Genomic DNA, 23,736 nt, shown 5'->3' with positions numbered 1-23,736 from the left:
AAAAAAAAAGGTGAGGGAAAGCGCTGTGAAGAATCAGCAGCGGGGAACCTTTTTTTTATGACTCGAGAGAAACGTGGGTTATTAAGGTTATTATTCCTGGACCTTAATGAGTGTGGATACAATTGCAACTAAAGCTAAACTAAAGGAAGCTAAGTTGACTTTCTCAGATTTTTAAAAAATGGGAGGAGCAATGGGAAGGGAAAGCTCCTATTGGAGAGCGGTACGAGAGTTCTGGATATTGGATATTGGATATTGGATATCGATAGGATTGATTGATTGAATGTCTGCTCGAGCTAGTCGGAGGGAGAGGAAAAGGGAATCGTAATCGTAATGGCTCCTCGGATGCTTAAATATGATTAAGCAATCGGAGACTTCTTGAGCAGATGCATTTGAATAATTCCATTGATTGGTATACATGGTAATAGTATACCTCTTACATATCAGGGCGATTGGATGCGCCTTGAGCCTGATGCAGCTGCTGCAGCCTCGGTCGACTACGAACGACGTCTCGACGTATAAGATTGCAGGATACAGCGATGTACAGTACATTACATCCCAACAGCAGGAACCTTCGAGTACCTGACGATATCATCGTTCCAGCCGTTCCCGGGTTGCCAATCTGCGGTATCGGTACGTAAACCCCTCCACTCCACTCCACTCCACTCCACCCCCATCCTGATCATAATCATGATCAGCCAATTTACAACTCGGGTTACATGCACTCACTCACTCGATGAGATCAGGCTAGGTAGGATCTAAAATCGCATATGCAGATAAACGCTGTGCAATTGTAATCAATCAATTCGAATTCGATGTACTAAATACACACACCACTAACTAGCTCAGCCAGTCTTTGTGTTACGCTGCACACTCTCAGTCTCTTTTGCAGGGCCTGCCATGCCTGCAATTGTTTGTTTTCACGTTAATGCTATTGAATTCCCCAGGCTGTGCTTCAGGTACATACGTACGTACGTCCTGTGAATGTTCGAATCGAATCTACTCTCAAGAAGAAGAAGAAGTATATCCCAGATGAATTGAATAGATCTATTTCCATTTTTTCTTGCTCTTGACCTCGCCTCGAAATTTCGATTGTTCGAATTCTCCCATCCCGTGCCAGCAAACCTTTCTCTCGAAGCGGCATATTGTGCATACATCATTTTATGCGGGACAACTAGCGCCAGCATCATCATTACCACCATCTTTAATTTACTAGCTATATCTGGTACTTGCTTCGCCATTTTGCAATCAACTAGGTGAGCTGTACATACACATATCCTTCCGTGTATACTTTGTTTTCTAATATGACTTGATAATAATTCTTTACGTCTGTAAGGCAAATTAATAACTCGAAGGATGGTGTGGACAGAATCACCCTCAACGGCATGGGGGGTTCCGAGATAGATGCCTTTCAGGGTGCATGGTGTCATACCTGCTGGCCATAGGCCTTACCACACCCCCCATGGTCCTACCTAAATATTGCCTATCTCGTCGTCGTCGAACCATTCTGATGGGACTCACCAAAATTTAAGCTTCTTTTTCATGGCTCCTTTCAATCTCGGTAATGAGACCAATCGGACTTTGCAGTCACTGTTTAACCTCCATGCAAATACCCTCGCCAGATGTCAACTGGTGTCTTTGATATCAAACCCTAGCTAGTCCGAAGCTAGCATTACTCGGGTTCTCAATTTCACTCACTCTCCACCGTCGGACTCCGTGAATCAATCCTTAACCGTCAAAAGTTCCTATGATATTGGACCATCCGGCTCATCAACCGATATGGCCTGAGTATTCGTGAAATTACCACTACCCTCGACTGTTTTAGGAATGCCAGGCCAGCTCCGTTCGAGGCAGAGCTGCAGCCACCATGCAAGGACTAGTATGCATCAAAACTCCAGCAGCTGCAGGATGCGTTGTTAAAAACACGACAACATTCTGCTAAGATCCACCATGCGCGCAAACCGGTGTCGGCTCGTGCTAATGATGGGGGGCCACCATGGCCATGGACATGCCGGTGGTGTAATCTACCGCCCTTTCATATCGAAGGAAAGGAGACCTGTCGTCTATCGGTAAAAGCTTGTAGTGGCCGGATAATCGTTCCAGCGCGAGCTTTCTTTCGAAGCTTCTGGCAACGGAGCGGGATATATTGGACCACGGGAACGGTTTGCGTCTTGCTCTCGTGCCGACTTACATGCTTATGCTTCTGCGTCTTGCGTATGTATGCTTCCTTCTGAGGCTTTCAATGTGGAATTAAAGGTTCGGTATACAGACCGGGGCTTACGTCTGATACGAGACATCGATACGTCAAGGCAGCTCGCTTCTCCAGATGTTCCCAGACCTCTGGTATCTCGCATATCGTCAACCTCAAAACACACTATCATAATTTTCCGCCTCGAAAAAGGAAATGACACCAGAATTAAAATCTTAAATTTCGCTATGCTGATTCCTTACTAGCCTTGCAAAAAGTCTAAAAATTTTTTGTGAAAATTTCTCACAATCTTACATCCGAATGTCCACATGGCCTTTTGCACCAGAATGAAAAGAGCTGAGAAAGTGCCCTTTTCGAGCCAAATCGAGAAGTGCTGTTGTCAATATGTCTCAACTGGGCTTAATCCTTCGGCTTCGTTTGATAGCTCCCGGAGTACTAGTAGTCTAAAGAAAAAGAAATAAGACAAGAAAGACGAGCACGCCTGGGATCGAGGTGCATCCATGGCTTGCAGCTTGCAGGTTACCCTCCCTTGCTCCGAAGTTTGCCAAATCATATGGCATTCCATAATTCTGGGTTGGTTTGTATGGTTCTTTCTAGAAGAGGAGCCTTTGTGACGGCCTACATGATCATATGAAAAATACCCTGGGTTGACCGCCTGAGTATCATACATTTACAAACCGAATTGCATTTCTGGGGTTTCCCTCTACATCGAAGCACCAACTCTGCGCTGGTCTGTATTGCAACGACGGCAATATGAATCCGTTGCAGCGGCGCATCCAATTGGGCCTAATTGACGGTATATCTTATGATATCAGAGACTTGGGGCAATAGGCATGATCCGCCAGAAAGGTATCACTCCACAGACCGCCCTCGTTTCTGCAGTCGCTATCACAGCTGAACGATCATCTGACTGACACTGTGACATCAGCAAACATAAGCTGCCCAAAGGATTGACGAATTTGTCACTGTTTTCCCGGTTTCCCAACGTCCCGAGGGTTATCCTACCCGCCAAACAGGCGAGCTGCGACTTGGTTTGGTATGGTTCATTGGCTATAACGTTAACTACCAATGATGTTGGTTTATAGTAAGTGGTAGTTCCCGTCAACGTGACGGTGTGACTTCCCAAACGTGCTGCGGTCTGCGTTGGTGGACCATTCCCACGAGGTTGCGGCCAAAAGCTTGGCGCCCGAAAGGCCCTCAGTTTGCGTTAGCGTGGACCCGCCAAACAAAACAAAGAAAAAATATTATTTCCATGCACAAAAATTTTCTTCAATCACAAACCTTTTTCCCTCCTTCACTCAATCTTGTGACCATCATCACCACTTCTCCTCCTCCTTCCTCCTCCTCCTCCTCCTCTTCTTCATGCCACCTCCTCCCCCGCTCTGTGTCTCCACAAGCGACTGTCACAACCTGACGTCAGCGAGATGACCGATACAATCGTCGTCCGAGCTCCCGGCCAGTCGTTGGCAGATTCAATGGACCCATCCGTTTCTCTCGAGGATGCAGAAATCGACGCTCTGCTAACCGAAGCGGAGACGCGGATGCGGGAAGCCGTTGATCATACTGCCACGGCTGTCACAAAGCATAGGTTCGTTTCGTCTAAAAAAAAATCCCTATGTCATTGGCCGCCTTTTGGTAGACTACATAGTGACTCTTCATTATTATTTTTTATCAACAATATAGACTAACAACATGAACTAGAGTTCCAAAACTAGAAACTAGTAAATCCTTAAAGTCCTATCTGCAAACGGGTCACCGTGGAGTCACGTCGATCACGGAGTCTGGCCGGAAACCGACTGCTTCGTCGTCGTCATCTTCTACTCGTCTACATACCAAAAAATCAGTAGAGCTCCCGTTTATGCGTGTAGACGACCCAGTTAAACTCAAGAAGTCTAAGAAAGAGGTATGATCCTTCTCTTTTCCTTAAAATCTCCATTATTCTGCCAATTATCAAAACCACCTGATGAGAACATTCCCAAATTCATTGAAACCGAGCAAACACGGCCACCGTCTTGGAGGCACGCTTGCACAAAATGAGGGTTATTTTGTTCATAGTTACACTGATTCTTTTGTTTTATCTTTAAACGATATTATAACATCCGCTGCCTTTTTATTTCTTCTTCACCTGCAAAGTGCTGTTGGAAGGCTAACACTTGTTATATTCGAACCAAAAACAGAACGAAGAGAAGACTGCTGGCCCAAACTGGTACAACATGCCTGCCACTGCCGTAACCCCAGAAATCAAACGCGATCTTCAAATGATCAAACTCCGTAACGTTTTAGACCGCCACAAGCACTTCAAAGGCGACGACTGGAAAGGGAAAATCCCCAAGTATTTCCAAATGGGTACCGTCATTGAAGGTCCTACGGAATTCTACAGCGCTCGCATGAACAGGAAAGACAGAAAGAAGACTATTGTCGATGAAATATTGTCGAGCTCTGGGAGTAAAAGTAGGTTCAAGAAGAAGTACGAAGAGATCCAGGCGAGGAAGAGAAGTGGGAAGAAGGAGTTTTATAAAAAGGTTAAGGATAAGAGGAAAAAGGGCAAGTTCTAATCTAAAATATGACATTACAATTAATTATTAATGACGGCGAGACGTGATCATGTGCATTGATGATTTCGTTGGAGCAAGAAATGTGTAAGATATTAGCCTTGATGATTTTGGTTTTTTTACGCTCATGCATATGATACCCCGGATACATCGAATATCCTTTTTATTGTACATTATTACCATCAAAGAAAATAACAAGATGAAGAAAGGAAGAAATGATAATTATCATGATAAAGAATAAATATTTTTTGGATTCAAGCCAATTATCGAACGTGTAGTTCGTGAATATGTCCAGATGCTAGAAAGAAACCCCATACGGAGAACGCCAGTATTCTAACGACAACCAAACAGAAGATTTTAAATCAGACACAATCCCATAACGAAAAGCAAACCCACACATTCATAACTATTCCAATCCAATGACGAAAGATACCAAGTCACCCCTCAGCCTGTAACTTTCCCATCATTCGTCTTCTCAATCCCATCGTCTTTCTTCTCTCCACCACTACCATTCTCGTCCTCCTCGTCCTCCTCGTCCTCGTCCTCCTCCTCCTCCTCATCACTGCTATCATCAATCCCAGTTGCTCCTAATCCTTCAACGATATGCTTCCAATCGTTCTTGAATTGTAACATAGACTCTGCACCACCGGCAGCTGCATCGACAACGTCTCTCGGCAATTTGTGTGCTGAATATGGCTGTGCAAATCCATATGCCTCTGGGTCATTCTTCTTGATGAGTCGGAAATTAGGTTTAAAATCTGGAACGGAAGGGTCGATATTAAGTATCTCCTGCCAGGCGAAAGTCAAAGTGTCTGTTTTCGGCGAATATGGATTGATGTCGACGAGCCAGACGCGGGATTCGGTGAGCAGTGTTTTGGGGATATAGACATCAAAGACGACTATTCTTCTAGTTAATCATATGTCCCATTTCTTCGTTTGGCGGGTGTTAAGTGCTTAAGAATATGCAAAGAAGGGTTTCGAGAAGGTAAAAAAAAAAGGAACTTACAATCAGCCTCAGGAAAAGTCATCTCCAAATGTCTAGCAAAAAACTCTTGAATCAAAGCCAAGAACTCCTCTTTCCCATTCTCCAAGAAATCATAATGATTAAGATCTCTCTGAGTGATAGCGACAATCTTACGTTGTTTTACAAAGCACCTGAACTCAACGGATGTTATAACATCAACCCATTTGCGAAGAACGAGCGCATACTCCACATCCGACAGTTGCAAAAGTTTCCCACTTTCATCTGGTGTATCAAGAGTTTCATCAAAGACGTGCTCAAGGTCATGAGTGATGAAATTGGACGATTTGAGAAGTAGATATACATCCGATGGAGAACTGCATTTGAGTGTGTTACCCAGCATGAAGGCTGCATCCTTGGGGGCTGACCAATTCAACTTTGGATAGACGGCGCCGCCGAGTTCGGCGATGGCGGCGATGATGGCAGCGTGGACTTCTGGGAAGTTTTGGGCGGGATTTTCACCATCGTCGTCATCATCGTCGCCATCTGAGTCTTCGGTGTTAGTGACGGAGAAGACGCCAGAGTCTCTATCGCTGATTGAAACGACTCTAGTATGAAATATGAATTTATTAGATTCTTTTCTGCTTGTTTTTTTTTCTAAAAAAAAAAGTAATTCTTACGGAGTATCAGGCGGGAGAATAATCCCATCGGCTTTCAAATAGTCAAGAAATTCGGTGGTCAATGGAATAACTCTGGCCTTACCAGTGATCCCACGGTACTTCTTGTACCATTCTGGATAGCCAGAATTGACAATTGCTTGACGAGTTGGAAGTGGAAAGTCATTTATGGTCTTCTCTTCATGAGCACCTGTGAGAATGGTGGATGGAGTAGCCATGGTTGGGGGGAAGATATTCAATTGCAATTGGTGGGGCAAATTGCAACTTGCGTCTGCAACACTGAAGAAAAAAAAGTTCTTGTTGGATTTCAACGATACTGTTTTGGCGAACTGTGTCGGCCTGGTCTGGGCGATATGTGAAGTTAAATAGAGATGGATCTGGAGGAGTCAAGTAGAGTGGAAAGAGAGAGAGAAAATATTTGGCTTGTAGAATCGTAGTCGACAAAGGAGAGGCTTATATATCCGGATATCCTACTTGCATAAAGAATAGATGGATGCGGATGAATATGATTATAATTCGAGATTAAAAATTAAAAATTGGTCCTTGAGTCATCGATTAATAGTAATACAGCGCAGCGCTATGCAGTCAAAACGGATACACAAGTGTCGAGGAAAATTACAAATAGAAAGAGTACCACCTACTACTTCGCCACAGCTTCATATACCGGCCTCGCCGGTCTCGGTCTCGGTCTCTAAATCGAGTTTACCGGATTGCGCTACTAGGGGCTTTTCTCGTAATTCTCTTCTCCACGCCAAAAAACGGTCTGTAAGCACCCCAGCATTCCCAGATTCTTGGACTTGAAAGACTTCAATCCGACTACCCCTTTGCTGATATCTGATCCTCCACAGCCCATCCTTCCCTGCAAGTACACCCTTCAACCACTCTAGAAATGCAGTAGTGAAGTTAATAGCCACATTACCGTTCCAAGGTGGCGGCCCTAATCCTTGGGCAACATGCGATTTCCTAATCTCCGTCGGAATCCCCTGTGTTTCTTTGATCTCCACGTTCTTTAAAATCCCATGGTCATCCCTATACCCTATGATGATCTTGGGAACTCCCAGAAGGAAAGACTGGGCCCAGAAGCGTTGGAGTTTCTTTTCGAAGTTGATTTGTTGGTTCGCAGAGGTGACCTGGCGGCTGGTCTTTAGCTCTACGTAGTGGATCGGGTTGGCGGGGTTCATTGGACGGCAGTCCCAAACTACGCAATTAAGGTGAGTAGAAGAATTGGTTGAGAATGAGAGGGGCAGGACTTACTCGCATCCACCTCCCCGGCGATTATTATGCCGCTGTCGCCGAAGCCCGTTTGGACAATACCTACCATTTGATTATGAGTAAGCTTAGGCCGATTTACTAGAAATATATGGAGAGACGGCTGCTAGACTTACTACAGTACTGTGCCTTATTGTTGACAATTTCATTCGGACGACCTTCTATCTCTTCTCTTGTAGCATCATCCCATGGTTTGGATAGCGTCGCCAGAGTCTCGAATTTGTATCCTTGAATCGATACATTAGTATTCTTGATTTGACGTAGGTTCAAAATTTTGTGCGAATATATGTACCCCAGAATGACATCCTAGCCCCCCGTTCATCCTGAAATCCTCTCGTGGACTGTTTATAGAGATTATTCTCTTCGATAAAACTATAGGAGTAATGAGCAATGTGTCTCTCCTCGGATAAGTTCCATCGTGCTTACATTGTCCCCTATAAATATCCCATTTTTCAGCAAATTCGTTTCGAATGTTTTGATTTCTTATATCCGGGACAGGAGAGACTGACTTCGTGAAAGACAGCGTTCATTTCAAAGCTGGAACCGGCTCGTTTAGTCCTATATGTTCAAAATCGAGGGGTTCACAAGGTATAGGAGAGTTACCCATCTTCCAAGAACGGTACCGTCATGATCTATTTCCTCTTGTATTAGTAAACTAGAATTTATAACTAGTATACAGCATACCTATATAGATGCCGAGGGGGTTTACAAACCTTGGTCATCATCCCCCTCCAAGTAACAAAATGGACCCCTTCGGTTGAAGGTTTCCCTTCCTTCTTCTCTAGTTCCACCAGCGCATCTAACAGACTATCCAAATGCTCATCCACCGAATCATCATGCTTCACAAAAGTGCTATATCCCCGACTTAAATCGGCATTCAAGTCTGGAGTGTAATAATATCGGAGCGAGGATTCATCGTGTCTTAGAGTGTGATTGTCGTCGTATGAAAAGTATGTGATTTCCTATATATAAAATATGTATACAACATTATTCACTAGATCACATCGTGCATCAAAGATGCCTTTTTTTTTGGCACACATCCCCCGCGCCCCGCGCCGTGCCATACTAGGGAAACAGATGGAGAGTTTTTTCTATTTCTTGTTTAGATAAAATGCATACCCTGGGCCGTTTGATAGCGCTACTCTTCCCCGCGAATCTAGTCGCGTAATCTGTTACGTCGAAAACCTGCATTATCAACTTTTTATACGAAATCGGGAACTATTTTATTCCAGGAAATCGCAACCGGCGCAGAGGTGAAGTGGGGGTGTGGAAAGGCGACGAAAAGGAAGATATCGAACTTCGGTCCAACCTGGTAGCCAGTCGCTAGCACTAGCTTCGATGCAATGTTTACACGAGTTATGGTTATTAAATGCGCCTTTCTGCGACAACGCGTTTCCCATGGCTGAAATGCCACACCAGCGCACTCGGACCCCCTGTTGGGATGGATCCCCATCGCCCTCCATCTCGATCCCTATCTTGGAAGTAGATATCTCTATCACCATCGATAATATTGGCATACCAACAACGCCAACAAACCAACAACAACAACAGCAATGGAATCCCGTCGTTATCGCAGCGGACACTCCCGCTCCAACTCGGCGAACATCCTAGACTACTCTTCCTCCGATCGCCATGGCCATGCCTCCTCGCAGGCTCATGCTCATCCAACGGTTACACCCACCGCTCAGATCGCCACAAACCGTCGGGGTGTAAGCCAGCTGGATAATCATCATGGCAACGGTGGCGGCGGCGGCGGTGGGGGTCATCATCATCACCATCATCACCACCATCACCATCATAATCACCGTGAACGAGCTAGAGAAGGTCCTACGCCTTTCTTCGACGACGATGGCGACAATGCTGCTACGGATAACGAAGCAATCGTTCGTGATGCTAATGGTGGCTATGGCGATAACTTTGAGATCCCACATCGGATGCTGAGGATTATCATGCCGGAGTTGTTTGAGCATTTGAATGGTACTTACTTTAGATTTCATCCCTACATTGAAGCTTTTGGATTGTTCTATATGAGGTATATATGAGAAGAGCTGGGCTGACAGTGTGATATTGGGGATTATAGAAGGATACACAGAACCTCACCTCGCCGAGCCCGTCAACTTCAGCTCTCGGTATTCGACCCAAGATAACGAACGACCTCGTCAGCGATTGGATATCGAAACAGTCAAGGCTCTGAATAAGCAACGAGTCGCTTCACTGGCTGATGATGCTTGGATGTATGAGGCGGAGGAGGATCCGAATCCGACTCGTTATAGGAAGCAGTTGTACTATCGCTGATTTCACTTTTACCCTCGAATTCGACGCCTTACCTGTCCGGTTCAAATCAATTAATACACATGGAGGATACTATCGACTATAATTATTAATGATGAATGATGAATAATGGGATATACGGAGTCCTTTAATGATGTGGAGGGTTTGCTAGGTCTATGTGTCTTTTTTTGGCCTGGAGTTCTTGTTTTCAGCAAGTTCTCTTCATGTTAGCGCACTTCTTCTTTTCTCTTCTCCGTTCACGACCGCACGAAACCTTCATCTCCGTGTTAGCGCTCCCATCCGGCATTGCCGCTCTAGACTATTGCCTTTTTTTATAGCCCCTTTGCTTCAGTTCAGATACCCTCCGGTCTACTTCTTTCCTACCAGCGTCAGATTATTATGTATCATTAATTACTACCGTCAAATATTACATAATGGCCCGCCCTGTCCGTCATATACATATCATCCATCACTCATCCATCAATCAAGTTCAACAGGGGGTGGAGCCTTCGGCGCTCCAACTTGTGGCCGTTTACTTGCTCCACTTCCAGCAGGGGAAGGACCGCCGAACAAAGAACCCATCATATCCGCCATAAAGTTCCTCTGTCTAGGTATTTGGATTCCAAAGTACATCTCTCCGATTTGTTCGAGCGCCTATACCACAACATATTAGTATATCTATACTTTAAATTGAGGCGTTAGGGGAAATCACACCTCATCCCACCCTCCAACTTCCGCTAGAAGGTTCTGATACTGTTGCCTCAACCCTCTAAAAACATCCGCCCCACCTTTACCCCTCGTTACTGTCAACACCAACAGTCTCAAATAGTTCATTAATGGCAAAGCCGGAAAAATCCTCGCATCAAGCGCATTAGTCTCCACGCTCTGAACTGCCAATTTCCCTCCCTTATTATCCTCCAACAATCGACTGGTGAACAAATCCAGCGCTGCAACTGCCTCCCTCACATTCCCGATCAACAGGTAGCATAAAACTGCTCTCGAAATGTATAGCGGCGCCGTAGAAGGTTCGTCTTGAAGGTACCATGTATACAAAAGATTTGTAAGAACGGTACAACTGTCTTTGGTACCTAACAACAAATGCTTCTCGGCATCATAAGGCTCATGTTCTTTCGCATATATTGATCCAGCGAAGTGATGTAACTCCGGATCACCACTTTCGTATTCCGAATTCTTGGAACTCCAGATAACCGCGGAGTTTATGATTTTCTTTCTCGTAGGCTCGGTTTCCGGGATGAGGGATAAGAGGGTGTAAAGACGACCTTTGGAGGCAGAATCGCACGGGATGGAAGAGTTGGTGTAGACTTCCAGTAATGTGAGGGTTAAATCTCCACCTGAAGCATACTGTGAAGCTTGAAGAAGCGACTGTGCGCCCGAAAAGAGGATATCGATAGCTGACTGTGGGTTTGAGGATTTGATGTACCGTGCGGAGACGACGCGGAGTTGTTGGTGGGCTTCGTAATGTTGGCCTTCTTCAATTCTGTGGACCGTTTTTTACTTCAGGTCAGTATGTGGATAGCGCTCTGACATGCAACGATGATTCGCAAGGGAAATGATACCTCTGCTTTAGCCGAGCAATAGTCTTTTCAATGCGGCTTGCCATGATGGAGGGCGATGAGCGGTGATGGCGATGATGCGGGGAGCTGTGTTGGAGAAGGTGGGATGTTGAATTGGCGGCGTCATGGAGCTGTGGGAGGTCTTTAGATAACGGAGCTGCCAAGCCACATCGCAGCTCAGCCACATATGTTACACTCAAGCCTGAACAGCTTCAAGAATGTTACAGCTATGGCATGTCGGGTACTTGACCATGAAATATGATATACAAGTACTTGAAAATATATTAACAGATATTTATTCTATGAATACGCCAGACTCCATTCCAATGGCACCAGATTTACTAAGAGTACATCCACAGCATCGCTGATGAATCCTGCTACAACCAAATAAAATGCTAACCAGGTCAAAGATACAATTTAAATGGCTCCAATCTCTCTCCTCAATCTCCCACTCGCATTAGTCGGGGCGGAGATAGGCCACATAGATGTAGCTTCATTCGCTGTCTATAATTTCGAAGACTAGTTAGTAATTATATGCGTAGGTATTTGTTTTAGGTGGAGGTTACCTTGATAAATGAATCACTGTTTAGCATACTCGTTCCACCTAGTACAATCCTGACACCTGGGGTCGAAGCATTGACCTGAGCAATCAACCTAGCCTCTTCATACGTCGCACCACCGACCATGAATACAATAATGTCCTGTGGTTTATCCTTCGTTGTACCGCCGCCCTCGAAAAAGGGATAAGATTGAAGGCTTAGCCTTCCTTTGATTAGACTTCCGAGTGTCTGGCCCATTCGTGGTGTATGTTGTGTATAGATATTCTCTACACCCTTTAAACCCTTGAGACTTCGGCTGGCGAGCGAAAAGATATCTGATGCCTCAAATATATCTTCCTGAGATTTCAAGGAGTGGTAGAAGCTGATAAGGTTCCGTACGCTCTGTAGATCGTTAGATGACTCTGGCTTCCTAATAGGATCGGTAATAACTTACATTGCAGTCTGTAGGGCTTACACCACCAACTTGCAGCAGGTCCATGAGAACGGGAAGAGCGTTGTTGGGGTGCTTCTCGTATCTTATACTGTACAGTGCCACCAACCGTATCTTGTTTTCTGGGGGAATCGCAGACTGTAGAAGCTTTTGTAGAGTCTTATTTGCACACATGTCAGTCCCATTGTTTCAATACAATTTAGAGCTGCCAGAGATGGAAAAATACCTTCAAATCCGCATTATGATTGTCCTGGCATGCAAAACTCTGCTCCAGCTCTGAAACTTCTAGCAGGCTCTCCTTCTCAACACGCCGACTTAGCTCAGACACCAGGTTAACATGCTTGCTGACGTTCCCGGACAACCGTCTGAATTCTGGATACTCCTCGACAAATCGTTTCATATCCGCTATACTCTCGAGATTCTTGCTCGAGTTTGTTTTAGCCTGATATTGATCGACGTATTCCTTTATGTTGCTGCCTAGGTCGCCAAAGTTGACATACATGTTCTTCTTGAAGAAAGGATCTTGGTCGGCTGAGAGGACTATTTCCTTATGCTCGGGGCGGGTGTCTGGCACATCGCTTAAGTCCACCCTGCCATTTTCGATGCCGAGCAGCTCGTGTACCATGGCTTGGTAGGTCCATTGAGAGAGTAGAGGAGTGATGGGGTCGCTTCTTCGGTCAAGGATAAGGAGTATCGGCGGTGTATCGGTTTTTCGGAAGTCAAATAGTTGGGTTTCTTGGGTCATTTGGAACTATATTCGAAATATTAGCAAGTTCTGTTCGCCCACCCCTCATCCCATCGTAGGAACCCTACAGTTAACTCGGTGGCTAGCTTCTTAGACATTAAGCTATTCCGAGCATACCGTATCAACGGCTTCTTCTTGAGAGTTAATAACGACGCTAGAACACCATCCGTCGCCCGAATAAGGGCATCGGGATTCCACTGATCTGGAGACTGTGACCATATTCTTAACCCATTCAATGCGCTGTCCTTAAGAGCGTACAGGTCCGGGTTGACAACGAGGTAGTCGGCGAATACTTCTTGGACTGATTTGACAACTTCGTGATCGTCTGCTTCGGCCAGGCGTTCTAACGAGCTTTTTTTAACAATATTGCTAAAATCTATAACTTCATTAACCAGGTTTCTTCTGTTTTTGACATGTGGAGACATACAGAGCATGTACTCGCTGTACTTTGGGTCTCGGAGCTCTTCGACGAGAAGCTGTATCGAGTCTGGCGACGGTCGAACGAAACAGAGGCATTTCAGGTGTCGCATTTTCTCGCGATTGATGTTTTCAAGACGACTATCGGCCAATTAGACAATATTCCTAGTCGTGATAAGGATGGACCGGTGGAGAGAGATATACTCTATCAGGAAGACTTCATGCTGAAGCAGGGTGGACTGGGATGTCGCTGTCGACATTATCGGCATCTAAACGATATCTAATAAGCCACAACCGCGGCATATAATACAAGAATAGTGGACTCTTCACCTACTGTTTCCGAGTCCAGCAATAAAATCTTCATCTTCCCGGTCGCACCGGTGTTCTGAGTCGACGCTGCGCCATCGGTGATTATTCTAGTGACGTATGACGATACAGCCGCGACGATATCCATCTTGAGAGGAAGGCTCGAGTATCGTCAGAATCACACGTGAAATGGATAACTGATGGGAATGGTAGCTGGCGACAGCTCGTATGGATATTAAAGCTTGGTAAAGTTGATGGTGGTTTTAGTAACGTTGGTTGGTGTTTAGGGATTGCGCGCATGATATGAGATGTTTCTATGGAGAAGGGGAGAGCTATACGTAAATGTCACACAGCTGCTGCAGACAGGGGCTGGCAACGGCTACCGAGGCACCCACCCGGGAGCCATCCGATTGCTGGATCTAATAGTCTAGACAACCGGGCTCACCAAAGATCAATCTGATTATCGGGAGATGGTTACCGGGACAGTGTCTCAGTTCCTCCCCGGGCTGCCCCAACAAAAGGCGGGGCACATGGTTCGCTGGCTGGCCGGCTGGTTTGATGGGCAGCTGCAGGTCTCATTCATTTATGCGCTGCATGACGCCCTTTTTCTGGCGTGGTTATATCATAGGCCTACTTATACAGAGTAGGTGCGGTCTCTGCCCGGCTTTAAATTTCTTGAACTGGATTCAATCTTTCCTTCTTTGACTTCCAACTTAATCCTCACGGAGGAGCCCCTCTTACTTGCTACTCGGTACTTGCCTTCTTCCGATTAATTACATTCTAAACCACTGCACTATACGTTGGGTATGAACACCCCCAGTTTATAAAAGAAGGCAGTTTGGAACCGGTCCTAACAGGTAGCCGTTTGGGCGGGTGTATATGCCAGATACCATGATTGCGCCAAACTGAACCTGGGAACCAAAGACCAGGAAATTTCACTCCGAACCACGAAGAACGAATCCAACCCTTAAGCTTGTGCAAACAGAAACCATTCGAAATGATACAGATAATACACGACCGTATGATAGTGATCTCGGGATAATAATATACAGCATACATGGGATTGAGGCTGACAAAAGAGTTTGTATGCAGAGTTTGTGACCATAAGCAACTATGCTGGAGGGATCCCGCCAGATTATTGTACGTATATACCCAACGCTATCAAAATTATTCAAAACATCATTTTTATTTATTTTCTTTTTTACTAATTTGAATTGCTGTTATAGTAAAATTAATATTTGTTTGCCTGTTATCCTACCCGCTTGCCGGAATCCTTAAGCGACTTCCTGATGTCAACCCGGTTGCGAAGAATCTCTTCTTGATAGCGTACATACATACACCAAGTTATGCCAGAATTTAAGGAAAACGGAATCATACTAAAGCTAGAGAATTAGGACGTCCCTATTTTACCTATTGGGCGTATTCGATTTATGGGGCGGCATACGAACGGTTGCGATTAGCTCTGTCGGGACGTACTTGATCGCTGCCTTGATCAAAGGCCCGTTGATGCCATGGATAGGATTTGTGTTTATTATGGGCCATATGGCGATTTCCCACATTGCGAGACAGAGGAGGGGCGATGATACCGTTGTCGATATCACTGGTATGTATATTATACCACAAAAAATCATACGGATAGGCCACTGATTTTACGGGTTTAAATAGGTGTGCAAATGGTCTTGGTTATGAAGGTACGTCTGTAGTGAAAAAAATAGACTATTGGCGGAGCTGACAGTTCGGTGCCATCGTAGTTAACTGCCTTTTGCTGGAATGTTTGGGATGGGAAATTCCCAGATTCGGTGGGTTATCCGCTGCCGATACTCTCTCTAGATTGCAGGCTAATGCATTTTCAAGGAACTTACACCCCTTCAACAAGATCGCGCGATTCGAGAAATGCCTAGCTTGTTAGATTATGCAGGATATGTGGTAAGTATTCCGCTTCAGTATCGTGAATGACCAATGAATGTCGCTAAGCCTGCAATAGCTTTTCTTCCCGTCCCTCATGGTTGGGCCTGCCTTCGATTTTAGTGAATATAAAAAATGGCTCGACACCACTATGTTCGACGTCGAGGTGCTTGATAAAAAAGGCGTCCTTAGAAAGAAGCGACGTATTCCTAGAAGCGGACGACCGGCAACCCTAAAGGCTATTGTTGGATTAATCTGGATTGGACTTTTTGTCAAAGCATCGGCAATGTTTACTGTTGACTTCACACTCAGCGATGGCTTTTTGAAACACAACATCATTTGGAGGTAGGATTGGACATCAGCTTTTCCTCTCATATGGCGCTCCAGGCTAATATATATTATAGGATGTTCTACGTTTACTTCCTCATGCTCGGTGCGAGGTTCAAGTACTACGGCATCTGGAGTTTGACCGAAGGAGCATGTATTCTCGCAGGCCTTGGTTATAATGGCTTAGATGAAAACAAGCGTATTCGGTGGGATAGAGTAAACAACATTGACGCTTGGACACTCGAGACCGCCCAGAACAGCAGGGCCTTATTGGAGGCTTGGAATAAAAATACGAACAAATGGTTGAGGAATTACATCTATCTGAGAGTTACACCTAAGGGAAAGAAACCAGGCTTCAGAAGCTCAATGGCGACATTCGTGACAAGTGCCTTCTGGCATGGATTTTACCCCGGCGTAAGTTTATGAAAATCCCTCTTTCGATATCTGAGTTATGCTGACAGTTTTTGTAGTATTATCGTGAGTGAGAGCGATCGCGCCGATGCAGGTCTTCGTTGCTAATAAGACATTTTAGTTGCTTTCACTACCGCTTCGTTAGTTCAGACAGTCGCTAAATGTAAGTTCTAAAAATCAATTGAATCTGGGATAGCTACTAATCCCGTCGACGATAGTCTCGCGGAGGTATATCCGGCCATTCTTCCTCTCACCAGATGGCACGAAACCCACAAAGTCCAAGATATACTACGACATCTTCGGAGCCGTGGTCACTCAAGCAGCCCTAGCATATATGTCACCCCCATTCATCGTCTTAGACTTTGATAAAACAATCATGCTTTGGTCTAGAGTCTGGGTGAGTCAGCCTCCCCTAATAACCAACCCACATATAAATGAGAAAAATAACTAACAGGTTGAGCTAATAGTTCTACGGTCACGCGGCTATCATTACCATGTACATCTTCTTTAAGAGTCCAGCGGTTGGTGTTATTAAAGCACAGTTGAAGAAGAGATCAACTGCGGCCCCAGAAAAGCCTACGAAGGAACAAGTACTAAACGAGCTTCGGAAAGAAGCACAACCATTTGGTATTCCGGACGAGGATATTGTAGTAGCGGATGTGAATGAGGCCATCGAGGAAATCAAGGAGCTAAAGGAGAGACAGGCGGCGGGGGAGAATCCTTTCCAAGCGTTTAGGGACATTAAAGCAAAGAGGCAATAGACTGACGGAACAAAGGCGAAGGTATAGACTATCAGGATGCGGGTTTTTGTGGAAGCCACAAGAGGGATATGATCAAGAGACAGGCTAGCGCTGGGAGTTAAGTTATTACAAATGGTGGTTTAATGGGTGATAATATCAGACTATGTGCGCGTAGAAGTTGTCCATTCTGTTTACTAGCGTCTACTTTTACAAAGCTAGACACCTCGCTTGACAAAAAATCCTAATTCATTGTAATATTGACTTGATACATCTCGGGATCAGTCGAAATAGTCGGCGTGGGTGTATGTGGCAGTGCGTTGGGAACTGTTGTGAAAACTCGGCATCCGATTGGCTGAAACGACCGCAGACGACCTGAATCTGAAATTTCTTGGATGCCCTCCACAACCACCAGAAAGCCCAACGAGTGTGCCATGACGTTCCTGCGATAACGAACCCCCGCCATCACTAAATCCCACTTCCACACTCGTTCAGCCAATTGAAAAGAAAGACCGATTCTGAAGCCAACAATTGGTTGCTTTCGAGATGATGTTACGACGAGCGGCTGCCAGTGCAGTCAGATCCAGCCGTCGACATCTATCAACACAGAATTTTCGATATCAGGCATTACAAACTGAATCTGCTTCTACCGCCGTTGTCCCCACCTCGACTCTCGACCCGTCCAAATTTGCACAAATATACGATAAAGATTTCTCTGACGAAAGCGTACCCGATGCACCGGTCCCACAATCCGTGCGAGCAATCTACCATGCCCCCATAAAGGTCCCCGCGCAATACGGTGTTCCCAGCTGCGACCTTCAAATCCGTTCTTTTACAGTCAAAAATGTAGAGTTTTTCTGTGATTTTGCATTACGAGCTGCTTATTATTTACGATTGCCGGCGTTTGGCCCGATACCTTTACCGCGAAGGACGGAGAGATGGACGGTACCGAAGAGTAACTTCGTGCACAAAAAGGCGCAGCAGAATTTTGAGAGAGTGACGTTCAAGAGGTTGATACAGATTAAGGATGGAGATCCGGAGGTGGTGCAGATTTGGCTGGCGTTTTTGAGGAAGCACGAATACCATGGTATTGGTATGAAGGCGAATGTTTATGCTTTCGAGAAGTTGGGTGGGTCATTTTTCTCTAGGATATTAGCCCGTACTATGGAGCTTGGGGTTGACTATTGTGATAGGAACCGGCACGGTGATGGCGGAGAAGTTGGCTGAGATCAAACAGAAAGCTGCAGACGGGAAACTGGATCATAATCAACAGCTGACAGCTGTACGGAAGGCATTTAACGCCAGCCATAACATCTCGGATACAAAGCCGGGGTCCGATGCCGCAAGAAAGGTGTGTATCATTTATATGTTCTCATCGCGCGTATGATCTATATTGCCGCCTATACTGACTTATTGTTGTGCCTAGAGTATAACTGCACTCGCTAACCGTATAAACAAACTAATTCCTATCCTTGGAAAATCCGAAGCCAGCCTAAACGATCTTAAAAACGAAGTCAAAAAGAAAGGGTTCACAATGGGTTATAACCAGCCATCGGGCCCACGGCTTGTCTGGGATCGTCCTCACTATGCGCGAAAATCATGGATACAAATTCTGGAACGTTTGGAGAAAGAGACAAAAGACGCCGCGCTCAACATGGTCAATATACGAGCGGATATGAATATGGCTTATGGAAAGAACTGGAGGTCACGACTAGATTTGAAGCCTCATCATAGGGCACACAGGAATAAAATATTTACAGCAGAAGACAAGATTAATGATAGTTTGAAGGATATCAAAGGTATCTGGAAGACTTTGCATGTCGAGTATGGTGAGCTATGGGGGAATAGGCTGCATGAAGGAAGGCCGAAGGAGAAGTTGTGGAAAGAGAGAGTGGGCCAGAAACCTTTATCAGAGAAACAGGCAGCGAAGTCGAGACAGCGAAAAGAAGTACTCGGGAAGTTGACTGATAAGGTTAAAATAGCGAAGGATAAATTGGAAACTGCATCTGCCCAACCTGAAATCCTTGCTAAAGCAGAAGCAAATAAGGAGCCAATTACCGCCACAGCAGACGTTGGAGCGAAAGTTGAGGCCGCTCATCCAGAGCCAACAGCTTCAGAGGATGCCGTAGCTGCAGATAAGGCAAACGTTGACCTGAGCCACCCCGACCCTCTTGATTTGAGGACTGCAAAGGAGATTGAGGTTGAAGCCACTCCCACTGAAACCACCGAGGCCAGCTCGACAGAGATCCCTGCGGCCGAACCGGCACAAGAGACCACTGTTAAAAAGGAGGACACCGGAGCCCCGGAGCCCCCTCAGCCTACAGAGTCTGAGTCCGCTATTGCGGCAGACTCAGAGCTTGTTCCAGAGCCTACACAAGAAGCCACTAAGGAGGAGACTCCAAACGCAAAGGAGATCCAGGTCGAAGAAGCAACGAAGAAGGACAATTAGGATCCTTAACTCATGTAAATAAAGAACTTCTTGTACATTACTTTCACTTCGTCCTTTACCCAGGGGCATAATTATGAGTAGCCACTGCAGATCCAGTGTACCGGATAGCTGTGTTGCTTTGTGTCATATTTCTTTCGCTTCGCGAATTCGAGGGCGTTTGCTTCACAGGAAATTTCAATATCTTTCGAATTCCTCATTCAATACAACTATAACTATTCCGAAACAAAAAAAAAAAAAGAAGCTCAAGCTGCATTGCATACACACACCTCTTGTGGCCAACTAGACTCAAATGTTACCCGTACGCATCTATGCCAATGCTTCTCGACACGTCGGATGCAAGGTAATTTCACTTACCCGACGAGCCCTACCAATTGCCTCGAAAAATCGATTTCAGAATCCGACATCATGTGACCAAACAAGAAGCCTATCGACATCTACCACACTACCAACACATCCTGAAGTGATATTTTCTGGTATCCAACCGACAGGTGTACCACACCTTGGAAACTACCTCGGGGCACTAAAGCAATGGGTCGACCTCCAAAACTCGGCCCCACCATCCACGGAGCTACTGTATTGTGTGGTAGATTTACATGCGATTACGCAGCCGCAGGACCCTCATGATCTTCGACGGAGACGGCATGATACGATGGCCATGTTGTTGGCTGTTGGGTTGAAGGCTGAACGATGTGTAATATTCGAACAGTCGAGGGTTGCAGCGCATTCACAGCTTATGTGGGTCTTGAGTACATTAGCACCGACCAATTTATTGGCAAGACAGACGCAGTGGAAGGTATTCATTCCGTGTGTCCTGTTTTTGTTTTGACTTTTATTTTTTTCAACATGGTATGAACATGAACATGCATATCAAAAGCGGAGGGAGAGCGAATTGTTACCTATTACAACATTTCGCTGTTGGTTTTCGAGGATTAGCAAGAATCCAACATTTAGCTAACAAGAAGTGTCTGTCCTTCGGAATGGCATTAGTCAAAACTAGCTGAAAGCGAAGATAGGTCACCGTTAGACCCTGATGGGTCTTCGAAGTTGAAGTTGGGACTTTTCTCCTATCCAGTGCTTCAGGCGGCTGATATACTGTTATACGGGTAAGCTCACCGATTTCTTAGAAATTCTTTCCTTCACGGCCCCCCTATCATTCCCCGCCGGCTACTATTTTTATAAATCAGTTTTTTAACTTACGAATACCAACAGGACAACATTGGTACCCGTTGGCGAGGATCAGGTCCAACATCTAGAGTTGGCTCGAAGTCTGGCGGGTAAATTCAATAGGACTTTTGGAAAGATTTTGGTGGTGCCGAGGGTTAAGCTGGGTAAGTCTGCTTTTTCGAATAAGTGCCATTACACTATCCCTTTCGTGATACCAGTGAATATGATTGTGGCAACGATTACAGATGGCTGACAATATAACCCGCCTTTGTTCTTACAGCCCCAGCCAAGCGTGTCATGTCACTCACAAATCCAACTTCCAAAATGTCAAAATCAGGCACTGTCAATTCTCAAATAAACCTTGATCATTCCGAGTCCGAAATAAGGCTTAGGATCCGGGGTGCTTTGACAGATAGTATTTCTGGTATCAGCTATGATAGAGAAGCTAGACCGGGTGTGTCTAATCTGATCGAGATGATGGGTAATATGACGAATAGAGACGATTTTGAAGTCATTGCCCAAGAGTGTGAAGGATTGAACATGAAAGAGTTTAAGGATAGAGTTGCGGACAGTGTTGTAGAAGGGCTGAAAGGTATCAAAGGGGAGTACGAAAGGGTCAAAGGAGATGCTAGTTATTTAGAGGAAGTATCTAGGATTGGGGCGGAGAAGGCGAATAAGAGGGCGAATGAAACCCTTGGGAGGGTTATGGAGGCTATGGGGATGGGAGTCGGTCCTAAGCCTTCTAGCCCATGATCTTCCGGCGCGTGCATGCATGAGCAAATGGGGGGGTCCGGATTGCCCTGCCCTTTCCCTACGCCTAGTCTCGAGGCTATCCAGATTACACATAATTTCACGATACTAGCTTCGTAAAGTAAATAGCAGCTTAAATGTAAATTGTATATATAAGTAGGTATGTTTGTAGATATGTCGACCCCTGCAAATATAGCTTGTAGTGATATGGCGCTAGTGGTTTTATCTTTTATCGATAGCCGTGACGAGACAAGGCTTCTATCGTAAATTTAGTACATCAACGAAGCGGAACTTATCATTATTACGAAATTATTACGAAGGTTATTATTTTCCTATTCTGAATAATTCCCCGGAGAGATCCCCGGAATTTCACGAAGATATTACCAAAGCGCAATATCATAATAGGAGCTAGTGGGACTATACCAACCTTATGAGTCCACACGACAAGATTCACCTCCAGATCTAAAGCTCGAAACGTTAACACGGTAGCCTAAAGGGGCCCACCGCTCCCAAAGCTATTGCGCCGTACTTTTCGGAGCTTCAAAGGCTAGCTGGTATACCAAGCTGCAAGCTGCATGCATAGCAAAGGAATAATGTTTTGTTGATGTTTGCAACAGCAAATGCGTTGTCGACGTTATGCGGCCGCTGAGCCACAAAACCCACACGACTTGTGCCCGTCGAGCTCATCTCAATTCTCCTGCCCAAACATTCCTATAAACCCACATCTCCAACTAGCTGCACGTGGGTATCCTGAAAAGCTAACCACCCGTAAACAATGGTGCTTCATAAGAACAGTAAGTTGTTTTGTTTCAACAGCGTGCCAAATTTTGTTTGCATGTTTTTTTTGATTATATGTCTGATCAACGGAGTCAGCCTTGCTAACCAGCTTGCTTGCTTACACGGCACAGAATGGGACAAAAAGGCTTCAAAGCTTCATGAAAAGAAGCTGGGACAGAAGGACTCTAAGGCTGCAACTGAGGAGAAAGAGAAAACGCTAGCCCGCGCTGCAGCACGTGCGGGGTCTCGAACAAACCATGTAGCATCAGCCACGTCATCAGCACCGTTGGAAGCTTCAAAATGGCCGGCTCCTGGTGGCAGCAATAGCGGCGGTAGTGGTATTGGTAGGAGTAGTGGTGCACAAGGTGAAACCGCGAATACTGCAACTACAACCGTGGCAGAAGGTGAAGCTCGGGAGCCGACGTCACAATCGGAGTCTGAGAGTGATAGCGCCGAGGAAGGGGAAAATCCGTCTCGATACAGCAGAAGAAAGAAGATAGCCTCAAACGCCTGGAGATATGAGGAACCTGAGCCTGAGCCTGGTGAAGGTGAGGGGTATTCTTCCTTTGATACTGAGACTTTGAGAGTGCCAAGCATTAGTCGCAATTGCTGAGCCCTATAAATGTTAAAACAGAGCCCGAGGAAGTCGTTCCGGAACCCGACTACGTTGGTTTGACAAGAGACAAATTTCAAGCAATCGAAGAAAGAGAGCAGGAGCGAGAAGAGATCATTGATATATGGGATCATGATAGTGGCGTGAGAAGGGGTCATGTAGACATGGATCTCGCCCCGAAGGGCAACATTGTTAAGGTCAATCGGGACGACTTCAAGGATGTCACGGAAAAGATAGCCAAGCAAGCTACTGCGGATAGGTTCCGGCAAAGATTTGCGACTCGCAAGACGGCAGCCAGATCCAAGGACGAAACAATAAATTTTAACGATCACGAAGATGAGTTGGATCAGTTGATTGGGAACATGGATCTAAAAGGTATGCAGTTGCAGAATGCAGAAACGGATAATGTTTCATATATATTCCGTTTGAGAAAGAAGCGAGCCATGAGCTTACTTTTTATGCACGAGATATATAGGTAAACATTTGGGACAGTTGACAGAGACACCCCGGAGCTCTAAAAACACTGCCTCGACAGATAATACCTCGTCTACGGCTACGAAGACTAGTTCCGGCACTCAACACCTGGACGATGACTGGTTAGACGATATGTTACGGTGATGAAGCGAAATTCGTAG

General features: G+C 45.5%; 10 protein-coding genes across 10 annotated transcripts; 6 read left to right on the top strand and 4 right to left on the bottom strand.

Moving 5' to 3' along the window:
- Positions 1-3,630: 3,630 nt before the first annotated feature.
- Positions 3,631-4,761, top strand: AOL_s00215g597 (uncharacterized protein; the record flags this gene model as incomplete). Its single annotated transcript, XM_011129799.1, has 3 exons — positions 3,631-3,794; positions 3,908-4,109; positions 4,384-4,761. The coding sequence occupies 3 exons, from the start codon at positions 3,631-3,633 to the stop codon at positions 4,759-4,761; spliced, it is 744 nt and encodes a 247-aa protein (XP_011128101.1).
- A 441-nt stretch (positions 4,762-5,202) lies between these two features.
- AOL_s00215g596 (uncharacterized protein) lies at positions 5,203-6,614 on the bottom strand (the record flags this gene model as incomplete). Its single annotated transcript, XM_011129798.1, has 3 exons — positions 5,203-5,657; positions 5,765-6,327; positions 6,400-6,614. The coding sequence occupies 3 exons, from the start codon at positions 6,612-6,614 to the stop codon at positions 5,203-5,205; spliced, it is 1,233 nt and encodes a 410-aa protein (XP_011128100.1).
- A 438-nt stretch (positions 6,615-7,052) lies between these two features.
- AOL_s00215g595 (uncharacterized protein) lies at positions 7,053-8,856 on the bottom strand (the record flags this gene model as incomplete). Its single annotated transcript, XM_011129797.1, has 9 exons — positions 7,053-7,594; positions 7,651-7,710; positions 7,782-7,892; positions 7,958-8,037; positions 8,092-8,099; positions 8,175-8,202; positions 8,269-8,297; positions 8,379-8,627; positions 8,785-8,856. The coding sequence occupies 9 exons, from the start codon at positions 8,854-8,856 to the stop codon at positions 7,053-7,055; spliced, it is 1,179 nt and encodes a 392-aa protein (XP_011128099.1).
- Positions 8,857-9,218: 362 nt separating this feature from the next.
- AOL_s00215g594 (uncharacterized protein) lies at positions 9,219-9,960 on the top strand (the record flags this gene model as incomplete). Its single annotated transcript, XM_011129796.1, has 2 exons — positions 9,219-9,642; positions 9,746-9,960. 2 exons carry the CDS (start codon positions 9,219-9,221, stop codon positions 9,958-9,960), a joined length of 639 nt encoding a protein of 212 aa, XP_011128098.1.
- Positions 9,961-10,416: 456 nt separating this feature from the next.
- Positions 10,417-11,557, bottom strand: AOL_s00215g593 (uncharacterized protein; the record flags this gene model as incomplete). Its single annotated transcript, XM_011129795.1, has 3 exons — positions 10,417-10,590; positions 10,651-11,434; positions 11,514-11,557. The coding sequence occupies 3 exons, from the start codon at positions 11,555-11,557 to the stop codon at positions 10,417-10,419; spliced, it is 1,002 nt and encodes a 333-aa protein (XP_011128097.1).
- Positions 11,558-11,927: 370 nt separating this feature from the next.
- Positions 11,928-14,116, bottom strand: AOL_s00215g592 (uncharacterized protein; the record flags this gene model as incomplete). The annotated part of the gene is made up of 8 exons (XM_011129794.1): positions 11,928-12,014; positions 12,077-12,451; positions 12,504-12,659; positions 12,727-13,251; positions 13,314-13,621; positions 13,673-13,803; positions 13,867-13,931; positions 13,997-14,116. The coding sequence occupies 8 exons, from the start codon at positions 14,114-14,116 to the stop codon at positions 11,928-11,930; spliced, it is 1,767 nt and encodes a 588-aa protein (XP_011128096.1).
- An 849-nt stretch (positions 14,117-14,965) lies between these two features.
- AOL_s00215g591 (uncharacterized protein) lies at positions 14,966-17,372 on the top strand (the record flags this gene model as incomplete). Its single annotated transcript, XM_011129793.1, has 13 exons — positions 14,966-14,987; positions 15,061-15,108; positions 15,195-15,294; positions 15,363-15,571; positions 15,634-15,659; positions 15,720-15,767; positions 15,823-15,894; positions 15,953-16,218; positions 16,278-16,614; positions 16,671-16,677; positions 16,733-16,774; positions 16,830-17,008; positions 17,079-17,372. 13 exons carry the CDS (start codon positions 14,966-14,968, stop codon positions 17,370-17,372), a joined length of 1,650 nt encoding a protein of 549 aa, XP_011128095.1.
- Positions 17,373-17,894: 522 nt separating this feature from the next.
- On the top strand, positions 17,895-19,797 carry AOL_s00215g590 (uncharacterized protein; the record flags this gene model as incomplete). Its single annotated transcript, XM_011129792.1, has 3 exons — positions 17,895-18,477; positions 18,542-18,699; positions 18,775-19,797. The coding sequence occupies 3 exons, from the start codon at positions 17,895-17,897 to the stop codon at positions 19,795-19,797; spliced, it is 1,764 nt and encodes a 587-aa protein (XP_011128094.1).
- Positions 19,798-20,086: 289 nt separating this feature from the next.
- Positions 20,087-21,714, top strand: AOL_s00215g589 (uncharacterized protein; the record flags this gene model as incomplete). Its single annotated transcript, XM_011129791.1, has 4 exons — positions 20,087-20,590; positions 20,785-20,900; positions 21,007-21,125; positions 21,242-21,714. The coding sequence occupies 4 exons, from the start codon at positions 20,087-20,089 to the stop codon at positions 21,712-21,714; spliced, it is 1,212 nt and encodes a 403-aa protein (XP_011128093.1).
- Positions 21,715-22,486: 772 nt separating this feature from the next.
- AOL_s00215g588 (uncharacterized protein) lies at positions 22,487-23,719 on the top strand (the record flags this gene model as incomplete). Its single annotated transcript, XM_011129790.1, has 4 exons — positions 22,487-22,505; positions 22,620-23,036; positions 23,123-23,476; positions 23,577-23,719. The coding sequence occupies 4 exons, from the start codon at positions 22,487-22,489 to the stop codon at positions 23,717-23,719; spliced, it is 933 nt and encodes a 310-aa protein (XP_011128092.1).
- Between the last annotated feature and the right edge of the window lie 17 nt (positions 23,720-23,736).

Source organism: Orbilia oligospora, assembly GCF_000225545.1.
Source record: "Orbilia oligospora ATCC 24927 unplaced genomic scaffold scaffold00215, whole genome shotgun sequence".
NCBI classification, from domain to species: Eukaryota; Fungi; Ascomycota; class Orbiliomycetes; order Orbiliales; family Orbiliaceae; genus Orbilia; species Orbilia oligospora.
Note: the sequence above shows the minus strand (reverse complement) of the source record. Positions and strands in the feature narration are given on the sequence as shown.